At 34.6% G+C, this 19,801-nt stretch overlaps 1 protein-coding gene across 1 annotated transcript in view; it reads right to left on the reverse strand.

The window, feature by feature from the left end:
• ASCC3 (activating signal cointegrator 1 complex subunit 3) overlaps positions 1-19,801 on the reverse strand; it is a 329,628-nt gene that overhangs the window by 194,532 nt on the left and 115,295 nt on the right. The window contains exons 10-12 of the mRNA XM_049771320.1: positions 19,231-19,395; positions 5,251-5,427; positions 2,432-2,503 (exon numbers count right to left, since the gene is read on the reverse strand). Coding sequence (XP_049627277.1) covers positions 2,432-2,503; positions 5,251-5,427; positions 19,231-19,395 — 414 coding nt within the window. The remainder of the gene's footprint in view (positions 1-2,431; positions 2,504-5,250; positions 5,428-19,230; positions 19,396-19,801) is intronic.

Consider the following 19,801-nt stretch of genomic DNA (forward strand, 5'->3'; position numbering starts at 1 on the left):
CCCATCTTCAAAATCCGTTTCCCTCCTGTCCTTCGTCCTCCCCCTGTTCACTCCCCTATCTGCCTCTGTGTCAGGCATCTCTCGCTCTCACTCTCTCCCCTCTCTTTCTCTTTCACTCTCCCTCACTCCCCATCTTCTTCCCACCTTTCCTTTTAAATACTTGGTTGCAATATTGTTACTGAAGGGGTATCACTTAACCTCCTTTCATCACCCAATTCTTATAGAAAGTGATCATTTCCAATCATTGTCATAGTAGTCTCTTCATTGCCCCAAGTACACTCAACTACAATTTGTGACAAACTGCTACCATGGACCAGTCCTCCTGAACCTTGTCTCTTCTGTCTTTACTATTGTATTTACTAAACCATCTTTTCTTTAAATATGAAATTTATATTTAGAGTTGTTCTATGTTGATCTCTTTCCTCTCGTTCATTTCGCTTAGGATAATACTCTTCATATCCATTCATGTATAAGAAAATTTCTAGACCTCACTTTTCCTAACAGCTGCAAAGATGTACCATATTATGTACTGTATATTGTATGCAGATGTACCACATTGTGTAGATGTACTACAGTTTCTATAACCACTAATCTGTTCTCACACAGTTGGGCTGATTCCAGATTCTGGCTAGTATTATGAATAGTGCTTTGAACATAGTAGTGCAGATGCCTTTTCAGCATCGTGTTTTGTGGTGCATAGGAAATATTCTCAGGAGCAGTACTTCTGGGTCATATGGGAGCTCTATTTCTAAATTTTTGAGGAATATTCATATTGTTTTCCAAAATGACTGGACCAGCTGTATTTCTTCTTTGAGGAAGTTTCAGTTCATCTCTCCTCATTTTATAATGGGGTTAGATTATTTTTTTCTTGTTAAGTTCTACCAGTGTCTTATATATCTTACGTACCTTATCAGATGGGTATTGGTTGAACAGTTTCTTCCAATCCATGAGCAATTTTAGTATCCAAGTGATCATTTCTTTGAGGTGCAGAAGATTTTTAATTTAATATAGTACCATTGGTTTATCTCTGCTTCCACTTGCTTGATCAATGGTGTTTCATCATTGAAGATGCCTTTAGATTCAAGAACTCTTACATTTTCCTCTAAGTACCTTATGGTTTCAGTTCTCATCTCAAGGTCTTTATTTTTATTTGACTCTTATGCAGAGTGTTAAAAAGAGGTCCAAGTTCATGATCTGCATGAAGATGACCAATTTTCCTAGCACCATTGAAAAGGCTTTCCTTGCTCATATTTCCATTACTTGTTGAAGAGTCTTTTCTTGCTTCAGATCTTGCTCTTCTATCAAAGATTAACTGATTGTATACCTGAGAACTTGTCTCAAGATATTCAAGTCTATTCCATTGATTTGAGAGTATGTCTTTATTCCAATACCATGCTGTTTTAATGACTAACTCTCTACTACAGTATGAAGTTGGGGAAAGTGATGACTCAATTGTCTTCCCCAAATAGCTATTCATTGAAGTTTCTTGTTCCATATGAATTACAGAAGTGTCTAATCTATTTCTTTGAAATATGTCATGTATTTCATGGGAATTGGATTAAATGTGTATAATACTTTGGGGAATATTGCTATTTTAATTATGTTAATCCTTCCAATCATGAGCAAGGAGTGTACTTCCATTTTTTTTGTCCTCTTTTATTTCTTGAAGCAATGCTTTTTAGTTTTCACCTCTTTAGTTAAGTCAATTTTGAGGGACTTGATTTTCTATGGCATAATTATGAATGTAACTGTAAAATCATTTCTTAAAAAAGGGGTAAAATGGATCAAGAAGGTAGGTACTATTCTAAGCTCTGAATATAAATTCATCTTTGATTTGTTTTGTTCATTGGGCTCCAAATTTGAAAGACCAAAGGCATGGAAAATACTTCATTTTACATGGCATCAAAGAATAATACTCTGGAAAAATAATCCCTTAACACAAAATAATCCCCAAGCCATGCATAATTAAGCAGTGATTAAGTTTTATGCAAACAAGTATAATCATTCCTCTCTCACAGCATTTTGGATAATGATGTTTAAAAATAAAACTGACAAGTAACATCAAAAGTAAAAAAAGGAATGAGTCATCTTGAGTCCAGAGAAAAACCAGTGTTAGCTTGGAGATAGTCAACTTCCAGTATGCAACAGAACAATATCAGCAAAGAGAAAGCAAGAGTGGTAAAATAATGGTATCTTTCCTCTCTATTGTTTAATAAAAATAACTGCATGATCAAAATAGCATGACCTATTAGGATGATTAATATTATTTGTGAACATTTATATCAATATCCAGAGATAAAAATATTATAAATAACAAACTAAGTACTTGTCTCATAATTTTTCTTTAAAGATCTTTTCAAAGAATCTTAAAATTCGTAAGTGTGATCATCAGGCTTTCTCAAAAAAAAAAAAAAAAGAAAGAAACTTATACCTGGTGTCCAGCCTTTACTTGCTTCAAAACACTTTCATAGCATACTTCATCCATGTTGATCAACTGCTGAACCTTAAAATTTAGAATAAGAAAAACAATAAATGAAGCATTTATAACTTTCTAATTATAATTACAATTATAACTCACACAATTTTCCTTATAATGCATCTTGAAAATATTTTTAAAACTAGCTAAATGGTTGAGCAGTAAATACAGAGGTGAGGGCAATTTTAGCATGTGCGGGACCTAGTTTGAGTCCTAGCACTTCATATCCTGCTACCGGCACTGTTGAGGAGACCTGTATCTCTGGCCTCTAGCAAAAACCTTTCTGGGACAAGTATCAGCTATCAAAGAAGTACCCAGAACACTGCCTAAGAGTGCCGTCTGTTCCTCAAAAAAAAAAAAAAATACAGCTAGAATGCAGATATTACAAATGAAATATAAGCATCTACATATAACAACTCAATAAAAAATTGTAATTTTAAAATATAAATAACACAATGCTATTAGATCACAAGCTTTCTAAAAGCACCAAATTATTTAGGTATAAGGACTCTAAATATACTACTGTAATACTTATATATTTATTTTTTTAGAATAAATTGGCAAAAAAGATTTGGTCACACTGACAATGCTTATGGGGGGTGGTATACTCAGCTCTGTGCTCAGACAGTTTTCTTGTCAGTGTTCTGGAACGCAAGCATAAAATTTTATTCTGTTTGCCAAAAGACAAGCTCATTCTCAGGTTGCTTTTCATCGATTATATTCTGTAGATATTACCTATAAAATTCACTAGTTACAAAAATGCTACTGGAAGGACATTATAGTATACAAAGCTGAGATCAAAGAAAACAGATTCTGCCATTTATAAAGAGTGTGGATATTCTATTACGGCAATATTCTTTGGATTATTTTAAATTTAGTAACAAGTTTTTGAAATGAGAAATGGAAAATGATACTCATTTCCCTGATAGTAGTTAGAAAGTTTCTACCTAAATATGTATAGTGGCTAATCTTAAAAAGAAGACATGAGGGGCCGGAGAGATAGCATGGAGGTAAGGCGTTTGCCTTTCATGCAGGAGGTCATCGGTTCAAATCCCGGCATCCCATATGGTCCCCCGTGCCAGCCAGGAGCAATTTCTGAGCCTGGAGCCAGGAATAACCCCTGAGCACTGCTGGGTGTGACCCAAAAACCACAAAAAAAAAACAAAACAAAAAAAACAAAAAAAACAAAACAAAAAGAAGACATGAGATACAACCAGTTTAACTCTCTAATCAACATTTATTTTTAAAAGGCATAAAAATGTCATTTCAGATGTAATTAACCAATTTATAATTTTATTTAAATTAGGCCAACATTTTAAAATTCTGGAAACCTCTATAACTTTCAGAGACTAACTAAGATAATAATAGCTTCTCATCCATGATTATAAACAAACAAACAAAAAACAACACATCTCCAAAGAAAAGAAAATAGATTATTGTGTATTGTGAACTACTAGTTCTTGTGGGCCATTATTTCAAAGTGGATTTATCAAGCACACCATTTTCCCATATTTTTTTCCATGCACTGAATTGTAACTGAATTGCATTATGTGTTTCTAAATGAAACTATGAAAAGCCTACAAGGGATTCCTTTTCAGAAGAAAAGACATATCCTCAAAAGAATAAAATTGTATTCAATGACCTTGTATTGTATTTAAGGGAAATACTTTAAGGGTTACAAACTGCATGTTTCAGCTGAGAATAAAACTGCTGAAAATACACTTTAATAGACAGTTATTTATAACTATAACACATCATGTATAACTCACTGCTAGTATTATATAAAGTATATGTTTTTTTAAAAAATTAACAAATTTCTTTAAAGAACAGAACTAATTTCCCAACATGTGACATTAGTATGACACTCACTAATGGTACCTTTACTAGACACAGAATGATATATTTATTCCTAACTTATTAAGAGATTTCATATATTTTCAATAATTAATTTAAATGTATTATTTATAATGATTGTCTCACATCTGATCAGTTTTGTCTTTTTTTCCTTTCCAGTCTGAAAAACCTAGTGTTCATTCTTCAACATTTATCTCTCTCTTTCTTTCTCTCTTCTTACATTTCTCTAAGTATATTTCTTAATTAAAAAAAAAAACTATTGGTTTCATTAAAAAAAAAAAAGAAAAGAAAGAAAAGAAAGGCAGGGATGTGGCTCAGGAGATAAAACATGTACCTTTTATGATTCACACACTGGGTTATACCAGGTAGCCCAGCTCCTCAGGTGTATAGATCAGTGTGTGACAACAGCAGAAAATTAGATAATCCAATTTCATTGCTGTACTATCAAAAAACTTAGAAAAGTTTTAAAAATGTGCCTGTCTAGACACTCAGAGTTAATATGGTAATTATAAAACACTGGAAGTTAATGGAGAATCTTTTAACCTGATAACATTTTCAACTGCATAGAAAGTACTATTTTATAATTAATATTGCATAAAATATAAATTGCTGGTTAAATGAGACATTATTTCACAATGAACTTAAATTATATCAAAATAGATTTGTGAAACTAACATCTGAGAATACAAAAAACACTTTGATAATAGCTGTGCATACTCAGACAAACAACTTTTTGAAGGAGAAATTTCTCTACTGCATATTGTCAATCAAGGACTTGTGCTTGATTTTTATCTTGGCTGTTTTATCAGTACTGATACTGCAAGGGCCTTCTGTAATCCCTATTCCCTGAACAAACACTCTACAACTGATCTACACAAATATTCTTACAAAGAAAAGTAACATTAAAAATTTTTATTTACCTTATTTGAACTTTTGACCCCCAAAAAGGTCTGTCCAAGTGGAACTGGTCGAAAACGGCCATCAAAGTAGAAAAGTCCAATGTAGGGATTAACGTGTAAAAATTTAGCAACATCAAGGTAGTTGGGTAAAGTTGCAGAAAGGCCAAGAATCCTTATCATACTCTGCGTGGATTCAACCTGTTTAGAACATTTTAATTAATGAAGAGCATACATTTGACCACTGGGCTTTCGCTAATTTAAATTTTAAAAATACAAAGTATACTCACAATAAAATTAACTCCATAATAAAAACAGATCAATGCATAGTAATGAAAATAACATGAAAGAAATGCATGATTTAGGATTATAGAAGATTTTAATATTGCAAACTCTAATTTCATTAGATGTCCTGAATAAGATAAATTTACTACTTTATTTCCCCACAGAAATGTTACAAAGTAACATTACAAAGTATTATGTGTCTTAAATAAGATTTACCAATTTGCAACTTCACGGGTTAAAATATAATCTGACTCTGAAGAACATTAATTTCAACTCATTTAAGTTTTAAATTAAAAAAATACAAACTAAAATATTTGAGGAAGATGCTTCCAATATTCACCATATTAAAATGATTCTTGAATATGTAAAACCATGTGTAACATATAGAATAAAAAATTATACTCATGTAACTACATTCATTTTTATTTCTGGGAACCTGTTATGATATCCACATTTTCCATCCCTTTAATCAATAATTTATTTATAAAGCAATTCACCAATAATTTGACTGCTTTTTTAAATTTTGGGGCCACATAAGGGTACTCCTAATTCTGTTCTGTGAGATCACTCCTGACAGTGCTTGGAAGGTGATATGTGAATCATATGTGATGCTAGGAATCAAACCCAGGTTGGCTGCCAGGTAAGGTTAAAGCTATTTTTTTTTTAAATATTTAAAAACCATGATTACAACATGATTGTAGTTAGGTTTCAGTCATAAACAGAAAACACCCCTTCACCAGTGCAACATTCCCACTACCAATGGCCCCCCTCCCTCCTTCCGAAACCCTACCTGTATTTGAGACAGGCATTCTATTCTCACTCATTAAGATCGTCATGATAGTTATTAGTGTAGTTATTTCCCTAACTGCACTCACCAATCTGTGTTGAGCTTCATGTGGTGAACTGGACCTTCCAGCTCCACTCTCTTTGTCTCTGAGAATTATTGTAAAAATGTCTTTTATTTTTCTTAAAACCCATAGATGAGTGAGACTATTCTGCGTCTATCTCTCTCCCTCTAACTTATTTCACTCAGCATAATAGATTGCATGTACATCCAATTACAGGAAAATTTCATAACTTCATCTTTCCTGATAGCTGCATAATATTCCTTTGTGTATATGTACCACAGTTTCTTTTTCCTTTTTTTTTTTTTTTTTTTTTGGTGGTTTTCGGGCAGTGTTCAGGGGTTATTCCCGGCTCCAGGCTCAGAAATTGCTCCTGGCAAGCACGGGGGACCATATGGGACGCTGGGATTTGAACCAATGATTTCCTGCATGAAAGGCAAACGCCTTACCTCCATGCTATCTCTCCGGCCCCTATGTACCACAGTTGCTTTAGCCAGTCATCTGTTGAAGGGCATCTTGGTTGTTTCCAGAGTCTGGCTATTGTATATAGCACTGCAATGAATATAGGTGTGAGAAAGGGATTTTTAAATTGTATTTTTTGTGTTCCTGGGGTACATCCCTAGGAGTGGTACATTCTAGATCAGATGGGAGCTCAATTTCCAGTTTTTTTTTTTTTTGGACTCTCCATATTGAAGGCTAAAGCTTTTACACTATGTCTCAGGCCCAATATATAACTTTTTTACAACATACATTTTTTTGTCTAGTGTTTTTGTTTTTGTTTGTTTGTTTGTTTTTTTGGTTTTTGGGTCACACCCGGTTATACTCAGGGATCACTCCTGGCTATGCACTCAAAAATCGCTCCTGGCTTGTGGGACCATATAGGATGCTGGGAATTGAACTGTGGTCCATCTTAGGCTAGCGTGCACAAGGCAGAAGCCCTACACCCTGTGCCACTGCTCTGGCCCCTTTATCACATACATTTTTATTCCTTTCTTTTTTTTTTTGTTTTGTTTTTTGGTTTTTAGGCCACACCCGGTGACACTCAGGGGTTACTCCTGGCTACGTGCTCAGAAATCGCTCCTTATGGGACCTTATGGGATGCCGGGGAAATCAAACTGTGGTCCATCCTAGGCTAGCACTAGCAAGGCAGACGCCTTATACGGCTTTCAACACCACTCCAGATCCTTATTCCCTTTATTGTGTCACAGTGCCATACAGTTGAACATATCACAGGAAAAAAAATGAATTCCTGAAACTGATGCACAAATGTTCCATCATAACAAGCTTTCCAAGCTACTAACAAATAATTGGTTAAGAATTTTGGACTTAAATAATTCCATAAACAAGCAGTTATATAAGGAAAGTTTTGTATGAAACATTCAAAATCTAGGAAAAGATACATTAAGTCATATTTTTATATTTGTTGGGATAATAAAATATTCTGTTAGAAACACTACCATTTTATAATTTGATAAAGATAACTTATACCAGGATGTAAATTATATAGATATGTATATATGTAAATATAAATTGAACTGGGATAGTACAATATTCTGTTAGAAGCATTGGTGATTAATTATAATTAGTAGTTTATTATTAATCCACCAATTACGATTAGGTTCTTAATAATAGGCATAGTACCAGTAAAGTAGGGGCTTAGTGTCTGGCTGTAATAACCAGAAAAATACTGTTAAATAAAGTTAATACTGTTAAATAAAAATTCTAGCAACAGTTGCATCTTCTAGACATTGAATAAATTCTGAGGAAAAAGAATTTAACCTGGCTAAACAGGGGAAGGCATATCAAGTTAACAGTTGTTGGCACAGTAAGCTAATCAGCCTGTACAACGGCAGTTAGCTGAGAAAGCATAGAGAAGGTGGTGACAGAGATGTGCAAGAAAATCAGAGGATAATAATAAAGGAAACTGCATGCCAAAGACTCAATTCATATTACCGTACTTTCCGGAATATAAGACGACCACCTAATTTTGCAGTTAAAACATAGGTTTAGGCCTATATTCGCTGTATCAGACAGAACGTTCCTGTGCTGCAACTGAATGTACCACAGTGAGCCAATCACAACAAGCAAAGGTTCAAAGGTTACTGTAAAGTTCTGATTCTGGCCAATCAGAGCAGGCTTTGTACAGTGTAGATTTGGGTCCAGAACATTGTCTAATTTGCATGCATAAAAAGCCTGCTTGGATTGGCTGAGTTAGAGAGGCGGTCCGAGCAGCCTTGCAGTGATTGGTCCCTTATCATAGGCACCTTTTCTGACAATTCCCTGGTGGCGTCAGTTAATCTCCCCCACTACATGAACCCAACAACACCCCATCCTTGGACCCTAGCACTGAACCACCAACACGGTTAGCTGGGATTTGCCAGAAGTGGCCCCCAGATCTCCTGAGTACTTTCTGGGAGCCCCCAAGAAAGAGATTTGGAAACTCTGCGGCCTGATTTTTTTGTTTGTTTGTTTCGTTTAGCGGCATATTGAAACATTTTTCGGGATATACTCGGCATATAAGACAACCCCTAATTTTCGGTTGACTTTTGTTTGTTTCAAAAGTCGTCTTATACGCCAGAAAATACGGTATTAAAGAACATTCAAGATGTGTAATTCTCTAATCACATTTTCAGGTGTAATTCAATATAGTCCACAGAATACTCATCTTTTTACATTTCTGAACAGTTTGAGAAAGTTCTGTCATTTCTGACTTTATTCATAAGTTTATTTACTTGTTCATTTATTTCTCATTTTCTTTTATGGAGGAGGGTCTCTCAAGCAGTGCTCAGGAGACCACACTATTTCCATTCAATCTGACTTTGTGTTCATGTGAGACACAAAGGATTGAGTGATGGGCTGAGAATATCAAGGATCACACCTGGTTGGTGTCTGAGGCCTCCAATGCTGCACCTAACTGGGTGTTTCAGGGACTAAAGCAGGTTTTGTCATTCAAGACATGCGCCTAAGCTTCTGTAGTATCTCCCTGGCCTAGATTTTCTTATTTATACATAATTTTTTGTTAGAGGTTTCTTTCTTTTAATTAGATCTGATTTTAAGAACTAGTTAAATTCTATTATTGCACATTTAATATCTACTTGTATACTCTCAATTTTTTTCTTTCTATTTGTTTCACTTGGTTACATTTGAAAAGATTCCATTATTATCCTACTTTTCTCCCTTCCCTCTGTAATCACTTATCTCATTTCTAAGTGACAGGAGAATACTATTTTTTTTTTAAGTAACTGAACTATGCCATCTTCTGGGAATATATGGTAATCACAAAACAAACAGAGAAACAGCTGTATAACAAAATTTTGTATGACAGAGATGATATATAAGAAATCTGAGAAGAATTACATAAATACTTATAGCATGAAGATATAGAGAGATTTAAAGTTGAAGATTCAATACTAAGTAGAACTAACTATAAGGAAGGCTACAATAAGGCTAAAAACATATAAAGGAAGAGGTTACTAAGAAAATACAAAAAATATAATTCATTTTGAGTACTGAATTAGAAATTACTTCATAGAAGAAACTGGGGCTTAAGCAATTACAGGGATAGGGGGCTTGCCTTGTACATGGATAACCAGGTTTGAGTCCAGCATCCCATATGTTCCCCCCAGGCTGCATGAGAGATTCCTGAGTACAGAACTAGAACTACCAATTCCTGAGTACAGCTGGGTGTGGCACAGAAACACAAACAAACAAAAATTTGGCATATTCATTAAATGTAGGTTTATAGAATATAGAATGAGGAGTGACAGAAAGATAATTTCACAATCAACAATATAATAGATACTTTCTTAAGTTAATTAGTCTTACCTCTAAATAGGTCAGTGTTTCTGGTAAGGAAGAAGAGAAGGAACAAACTGTTTTGTGTAACTAAAAATATGCAGAAGTTAAAAATTATAATTTATATCAAGGCTTCAATAGTTTTATCCACTTGAGAAAATTATCATTAGAACAATCATCAAAGGTTTTGAGTATAGAATTAATAAATTATATAACTGAAATTTGGCTATCTTATGGAAAAGTCATAATGGAAGAGATTTTATTTATGTACACATTATATATAATATATTTACTTGCTTCCTGGGAGCCGGGAGTCTAGCAGGAGGAGGTTTGGCAGGCCCCCGCCATGCCGGAGGCCTGCTTGGCCAGGCCTAGGGGGGGGTGCGGGACTTGGGTAACCCCAGCACCCCTCTGCCGCCTTGCTCCAGATCTCCAGGGCTTCCCCGGGCCACACGCCTGGGCAAGCCGGTGAGTTGGGTCCCTTGGTGGAGCTTGAAGGTACCCTAGGCCTTCCCCCACCATCCATGCGGCTCCTTAGGGAGGGTCTGGGTGGGGCTCTGAGCTTCTGGTCTCCCAGCTTCTTGAAGGATCTCTCCTTCCTGGGAGCCGGGAGTCTAGCAGGAGGAGGTTTGGCTGGCACTGGTAATCTCTGTCCAGTCTACATTTTCAAAATCGCGCGGGGGCGATAGTACTCTCACAAGAAACATAGTACTCTCACAAGAAACATTAATAGTACTCTCACAAGAAACTTTAATAGTACTCTCACAAGAAACATTAATAGTACTCTCACAAGAAACATTAATAGTACTCTCACAAGAAACATTAATAGTACTCTCACAAGAAACATTAATAGTACTCTCACAAGAAACATTAATAGTACTCTCACAAGAAACATTAATAGTACTCTCACAAGAAACATTAATAGTACTCTCACAAGAAACATTAATAGTACTCTCACAAGAAACATTAATAGTACTCTCACAAGAAACATTAATAGTACTCTCACAAGAAACTGTAATAGTACTCTCACAAGAAACATTAATAGTACTCTCACAAGAAACTGTAATAGTACTCTCACAAGAAACATTAATAGTACTCTCACAAGAAACATTAATAGTACTCTCACAAGAAACATTAATAGTACTCTCACAAGAAACATTAATAGTACTCTCACAAGAAACATTAATAGTACTCTCACAAGAAACATTAATAGTACTCTCACAAGAAACATTAATAGTACTCTCACAAGAAACATTAATAGTACTCTCACAAGAAACATTAATAGTACTCTCACAAGAAACATTAATAGTACTCTCACAAGAAACATTAATAGTACTCTCACAAGAAACATTAATAGTACTCTCACAAGAAACATTAATAGTACTCTCACAAGAAACATTAATAGTACTCTCACAAGAAACATTAATAGTACTCTCACAAGAAACTTTAATAGTACTCTCACAAGAAACATTAATAGTACTCTCACAAGAAACTGTAATAGTACTCTCACAAGAAACATTAATAGTACTCTCACAAGAAACATTAATAGTACTCTCACAAGAAACATTAATAGTACTCTCACAAGAAACATTAATAGTACTCTCACAAGAAACATTAATAGTACTCTCACAAGAAACATTAATAGTACTCTCACAAGAAACTTTAATAGTACTCTCACAAGAAACATTAATAGTACTCTCACAAGAAACATTAATAGTACTCTCACAAGAAACATTAATAGTACTCTCACAAGAAACTGTAATAGTACTCTCACAAGAAACATTAATAGTACTCTCACAAGAAACTGTAATAGTACTCTCACAAGAAACATTAATAGTACTCTCACAAGAAACTGTAATAGTACTCTCACAAGAAACATTAATAGTACTCTCACAAGAAACATTAATAGTACTCTCACAAGAAACTTTAATAGTACTCTCACAAGAAACATTAATAGTACTCTCACAAGAAACATTAATAGTACTCTCACAAGAAACATTAATAGTACTCTCACAAGAAACATTAATAGTACTCTCACAAGAAACATTAATAGTACTCTCACAAGAAACATTAATAGTACTCTCACAAGAAACATTAATAGTACTCTCAAGAAACATTAATAGTACTCTCACAAGAAACATTAATAGTACTCTCACAAGAAACATTAATAGTACTCTCACAAGGAACATTAATAGTACTCTCACAAGAAACATTAATAGTACTCTCACAAGAAACATTAATAGTACTCTCACAAGAAACATTAATAGTACTCTCACAAGAAACATTAATAGTACTCTCACAAGAAACATTAATAGTACTCTCACAAGAAACATTAATAGTACTCTCACAAGAAACATTAATAGTACTCTCACAAGAAACATTAATAGTACTCTCACAAGAAACATTAATAGTACTCTCACAAGAAACTTTAATAGTACTCTCACAAGAAACATTAATAGTACTCTCACAAGAAACATTAATAGTACTCTCACAAGAAACATTAATAGTACTCTCACAAGAAACTGTAATAGTACTCTCACAAGAAACATTAATAGTACTCTCACAAGAAACTGTAATAGTACTCTCACAAGAAACATTAATAGTACTCTCACAAGAAACTGTAATAGTACTCTCACAAGAAACATTAATAGTACTCTCACAAGAAACATTAATAGTACTCTCACAAGAAACATTAATAGTACTCTCACAAGAAACATTAATAGTACTCTCACAAGAAACATTAATAGTACTCTCACAAGAAACATTAATAGTACTCTCACAAGAAACATTAATAGTACTCTCACAAGAAACATTAATAGTACTCTCACAAGAAACATTAATAGTACTCTCACAAGAAACATTAATAGTACTCTCACAAGAAACATTAATAGTACTCTCACAAGAAACATTAATAGTACTCTCACAAGAAACATTAATAGTACTCTCACAAGAAACATTAATAGTACTCTCACAAGAAACATTAATAGTACTCTCACAAGAAACTTTAATAGTACTCTCACAAGAAACATTAATAGTACTCTCACAAGAAACTGTAATAGTACTCTCACAAGAAACATTAATAGTACTCTCACAAGAAACATTAATAGTACTCTCACAAGAAACATTAATAGTACTCTCACAAGAAACATTAATAGTACTCTCACAAGAAACATTAATAGTACTCTCACAAGAAACATTAATAGTACTCTCACAAGAAACTTTAATAGTACTCTCACAAGAAACATTAATAGTACTCTCACAAGAAACATTAATAGTACTCTCACAAGAAACATTAATAGTACTCTCACAAGAAACTGTAATAGTACTCTCACAAGAAACATTAATAGTACTCTCACAAGAAACTGTAATAGTACTCTCACAAGAAACATTAATAGTACTCTCACAAGAAACTGTAATAGTACTCTCACAAGAAACATTAATAGTACTCTCACAAGAAACATTAATAGTACTCTCACAAGAAACTTTAATAGTACTCTCACAAGAAACATTAATAGTACTCTCACAAGAAACATTAATAGTACTCTCACAAGAAACATTAATAGTACTCTCACAAGAAACATTAATAGTACTCTCACAAGAAACATTAATAGTACTCTCACAAGAAACATTAATAGTACTCTCACAAGAAACATTAATAGTACTCTCAAGAAACATTAATAGTACTCTCACAAGAAACATTAATAGTACTCTCACAAGAAACATTAATAGTACTCTCACAAGGAACATTAATAGTACTCTCACAAGAAACATTAATAGTACTCTCACAAGAAACATTAATAGTACTCTCACAAGAAACATTAATAGTACTCTCACAAGAAACATTAATAGTACTCTCACAAGAAACATTAATAGTACTCTCACAAGAAACATTAATAGTACTCTCACAAGAAACATTAATAGTACTCTCACAAGAAACATTAATAGTACTCTCACAAGAAACATTAATAGTACTCTCACAAGAAACATTAATAGTACTCTCACAAGAAACATTAATAGTACTCTCACAAGAAACATTAATAGTACTCTCACAAGAAACATTAATAGTACTCTCACAAGAAACTGTAATAGTACTCTCACAAGAAACTGTAATAGTACTCTCACAAGAAACTTTAATAGTACTCTCACAAGAAACTTTAATAGTACTCACTATCATTGAATTATGTTTTTATGTATGCAGAATGTCCATTTTTTACTCTGCCCTTTTGCATACCCCTTCATAAGTTCATATTTCTCTTTAACTTCTTTAACTCCTATCATCATTACTCCTTTTATACCCTTTCTAACTTAAGTACTGTTGAGTCCTAAGTCACAGACCAAAGTGGTGCCCTAGAGTTAACACCCACCCAACTATTTTAAAAGGCATAAAAAGGACACATATCTTTTCAACATTTTATGGGTGTTTTCTTTGACGGCTATAACTTTTGCTGAATACTTTCTTATACAGTGATGATCCCCCCCCCCCCATGTTTTTTATCTTCTCTTTGTGAACTGCTCAATATGGAATTTGGTGTGAAAGAATCCCTCAGTTTAATACTTATGTTTGAACCAAGTCATGGATCTTGTTGGAAATGTTCTTATGCCCCCATATATCTGATAGCACCACGTGGCTTTATATCTTGTTTGCGTAGGCACACTAACATGGAAAAATACTATACATACCAATAAGTTCTTATCTAATAAAAATGGGAACACACAAATCTTGTAGTGCAATGAGACCTTACACCCTGAACATTGACATAAAGACCTGGCACAGGCCTCAGAAGAATGGGCATTCTCCATTCACCCCTTGATCTACAGAAGACATTTACAAAACATCCAAGGTTGTATATAACATCACCTGGTGGCATTCCTGTACCAGGAAAGACCCTACAGCTGCTCTGACATCTACTCAAAAGAAACACCCCTTAACACTGAGAAGACAACAAGAACAAAGACCTGCTTACTGGACAGGGCTTGCTGTATTGCCCCTTAATTGTGAGGTTTGTCTATAACATCACCTGGAAGCAATCCTCTACCACGGAAGACCCTACCACTGCTCAGACATCGTCCTGCTCAAAAGAGACTTCCCTTAACACTGAGAAGACTTTTTTTTTTTTTTTTTGGTTTTTGGTTTTTGGGCCACACCCTGTGACGCTCAGGGGTTACTCCTGGCTATGCGCTAGGAAGTTGCTCCTGGCTTCTTGGGGGACCATATGGGACGCCGGGGGATCGAACCGAGGTCCGTCCTAGGCTAGCGCAGGCAAGGCAGGCACCTTACCTCCAGCGCCACCGCCCGGCCCCGACACTGAGAAGACTTAACAACAACAACCTGCTTACAGGAAAGGGCTTCCTGCATTGCCCTTTCATGGTGAGGTGAAACAAGAAGGCACTCCACATCATGACTTCAATGTAGGACATGCAGATTCCAGAATCTTTAATACAGAAACATGAGACCAACAACAGAGACTGTGTGAAAAGTGTGTTGGCACTACAGACAAAGTCTTGGATCGAACGATAACTTTCCTGAGGCCTAGAGCTGGTCTTATGCCAGGAAACTTCAGGGGTAGGATCTCTTTGTATTTAGGCCAAGGTTATTCCTTTCCATGCCTCTCATATTTTGGTGGGCCTATGCAAACAACAATTGCCACTCTAACACCGTTTTTACTGTGCTCCTTTGACTCTAATCCTTAAAACGCACCCACTTAAAATTTGAGGTTAACTTAAGCTAATATGCATGTACATGGAAATGTAAAAAATACTATGCCTCTAATGTTTAAGGAGTTACATAAGTTTGATGGCTTTAGATTGCCTTGTGTGCTGTTAAGAAATATTATAATGTGCTACAATCTGGGGACTTGAGGGACAAAGTAATTGCACATGGATTCTGTTTTATTTATCTTAACTTTCTTTGGTGAAAGTTCAAAGTTAAGATATCAGCAAGGGGACTTCTTCTGATAATTATGTTATGCGTGATTGTCCTTCCACTGTAACTTTACCTTATCCTCTTTCTTTGCATCTTTTGTTCTCATAATTCAAAATAAAAAAATTATAAAAAACAAAACAAATAAAGACTTGTCTAGCATGAAAAAAAATATATTTACTTGTTATACATTAAGTTAAATAATGCCATGGTCAGGGTCGGAGCAATGGTGCAAACGGTAGGGTTGTTTGTCTTGCACACACTAACCTAGGACAGACCACAGTTCAATCCCCATTCATCCATATGGTCCCCCAAGCCAGGAGAGATTTCTGAGCACATAGCCAGGAGTACCTTCTGAGTGTCACCAGGGTGTGGCCCCAAAACAAACAAAAATGCCATGGTCCCTAAATTGCAGTTTCTTTTTCTATAGTTTTAGTTACCTGTGGATAACCATAGTCTGAAATACTGGGTACAATAATATATTTGGAGGCTGCAAAAATAATGCCATAGACAAGATGCTTGCTAGCAGCCAACCTTGTTTCAAAGGCAAGCAACACATATATACAGTCCCTGAGTAGCTGCCTGAAATAATTCTTAAACAGTAGGAGTTACCAGTGAGCATAGATGGGTTTGGCACTCAAATACCACTACTAATATTGCAGCTGCTGCTGCTACTACTACTACTTCTACCATACCACCACCACCACCACCACCACCACCACCACCACCACCACCACCACTACTACTACCACCACTATGACTACCACTACAATAACACTACTACTACTACTACTTCTACCATACCACTACTACTACTACTACTACTACTACTACTACTACTACTACTACTACTACTATTACTACTCCTGCTACCATATTAGGTGGAATGAAGAGAGAATAGGAAGAAAAAAGTAGAAAAGAAAGGGGAGAGACCACATTGCATAACTTGTGTTAAAGCATATTCCTATAACTGGTATTTTTATTATTGTTGAAACTTTTCATTGTATCTAATTTATAAATAAAATTTTATTGCAGGTATATATGCATAGGAGAAAGAATTGCATTTCTCTGGGTTCATATTTCTTATGGTTTGAGTCATCTACTGGAGGTCATGTAAAGTATAACCTATTGAAAAGGGGGACCATTTTATATACATATAACATATATATCATACTATATACTCAAACCTTTGATATATAATTCTATAAATGTAGTACATATATTTACTATATAGCTTAGAATATTTATGAATTTTGAATAAAAAATCAATTATATATTTATAATTTGAAAAATAATTATAAATTTATGATTGCTTCAAAATGCATATATAAAGCATTAGAAAAGCATATGTATGATATATATATGTATGTATATATAAATAATATATATAAAGTTTTAAAAGCAGGCTATAAGTCTTCTTTCTCCTCAAATGGCCTGGCTAGGCAAGAAAGAGGCAATGGTCAAATTCTTCTGTAAGGCATCTAATGTAAACCTCCTAACTTTCTACAAATGACCTAATAGTATTTGCTTGCTGTCTAATATTCTGTAATTACAAGAAAGTCCATATCTTTTACATTACAAGAAAGTCCATATCTTTTACATGCTTTCAGTTGAAGCCAAAGTCTTTCTGTGTGGCTCACTTTAAATACAACTGGATAGATAAAAGTGGTATGGATGACTGGAAAACACCAATATGTTATATTAGTATCAAGCAATAAAGTAATCTCATATCAAGGTATGATCTTTTGTGTAAATTACCTATATAAATGATGTCCTAAAATCTTCCTTTGAGGAATTATATGTAAAATCTACGGTAGAACAGACTCAGGTAGCAGGAGAGAAACTGGAGAGCAATGATAGAACTTTCAGGCTTTTTCATGTTGTACTTTATAATACGTACATTCTTAAAATTATTCTTTTTATTTTAAATTTTTATTTATTTACTTATTTCTGGGTTTTGGGGCCATATCCAGAAGCGCCTAAGAGTTACTCCTGGCACTTCACTCAGAAATCACTCCTGGCAGGCTCAGGAGACCAAATGGGTACTCAAGGGATCAAATCCAAGTCCATCCCAGGTCGGCCATGTGCAAGGGAAAACACCCTACCACTGTGTTATCACTGTGGCCCCTTAAAATTATTCTTAATGTTTATACTAAATGTTCATCTTTTTTCAAAATAGTGATTCCTCCAAAAACTGGAAATTGAGCTTCCATACGATCCAGCTATACCACTCCAAGGAATATACCCTAGGAACACAAAAATACAATACAAAAAACCTTTCTCACAACTGTATTCATAGCAGCACTATTTGCAATAGCCAGATTCCGGAAACAACCAAGATGACCTTCAACAGATGAATGGCTAAAGAAACTGTGGTACATATATACAATGGAATATTATGCAGCTGTCAAGAGAGATGAAGTCATGAAATTTTCCTATACATGAATGTACATGGAATCTATTATGCTGAGTGAAATAAGTCAGAGGGAGAGAGATAGACTATGGGTTTTAAGAAAAATAAAAGATATTTTTGCAATAATTCTCAGAGACAAAGAGAGGAGGGTTGGAAGGTCCAGCTCACCACAAAGAAAGGTGAGTGCAGTTAGAGAAATAACTACACTAAGAACTATCATAACAATGTGAATGAATGAGGGAAGTAGAAAGCCTGTCTAGAGTGCAGGTGGGGGGGTGCAGTGGGGAGGAGGAAGATTTGGGACACTGGTGGTGGGAATGTTGCACTGGTGAAGGGGAGTGTTTTTTACATGACTGAAACCCAACTACAATCATATTTGTAATCAAGGTGTTTAAATAAAGATATTAATAAAAATAAATATTATTTAAATATGAAAAAAAAAGTTATGCATTTTTGAGTCCTCAGAATTTTCAACCTTAATGCTTTATGTACCACATATATTGTGGGTATATACACATATTTTTCATTAAAAAGTATACATGAGATTGGAAAGCAAGTGTAAGGTTTTAGGAACTTGCCCCATATGTAGCTGACCCTACTTCAATCCCAGTATCCCATAGAGTCTATAGAGCACCGCCATGAGCAATCCTGAGCACAGAGCCAGGAGTTAGCTCTGAGAACTGCTCGGTGTGGTCTAAAAACAAAAAAAATTCCTCCAAATAATTTTATAAACAACTACCTCTTACCTGCCGTAGAGTACGAGCAACGATGCTCTCTAATACAGGTCCCCTATCTTCATGCAACAAATGAACTTCATCAAGAATAAGAAGCTTTACAATCTGGGAAAGAGCTACATCCCCAACACTTTTTCTTGTCACAACATCCCATTTTTCTGGTGTGGTCACAAGCATCTATAATACAAAAAAAAAAGATAATCAAATTTAAAAAGGCAACACTCATATGTATATTGAGTTTATACATTAAAGATGAAAATAAAAAAGAAACATGTGGCCATAGATCACAGAAAGAATGCTCAAAAAATTATTTCAAATAATAATAAATTCACTGTAGACAACAGGCACGATGAGAATTTTTTATTTAATCATATTAAGTAATTCTTCAAAAATAACTAAAAGTGGTATATCAGTAAATTATAGAATGAACTTTACATGATGTTTTAAAAAACATTTATACTATAGTAACATATTACTGGGGTAAGAGAGATAATTCAAATGCTACAGCTCTTGCCTAGGAAAAGGGCCTGTGTTTCATTCCCAGAACAGCACTGTACCACTAATGTGACCCCAAAGTCACCAG

Source organism: Suncus etruscus, chromosome 4 (genome assembly GCF_024139225.1).
Source record: "Suncus etruscus isolate mSunEtr1 chromosome 4, mSunEtr1.pri.cur, whole genome shotgun sequence".
Taxonomy (NCBI): Eukaryota; Metazoa; Chordata; class Mammalia; order Eulipotyphla; family Soricidae; genus Suncus; species Suncus etruscus.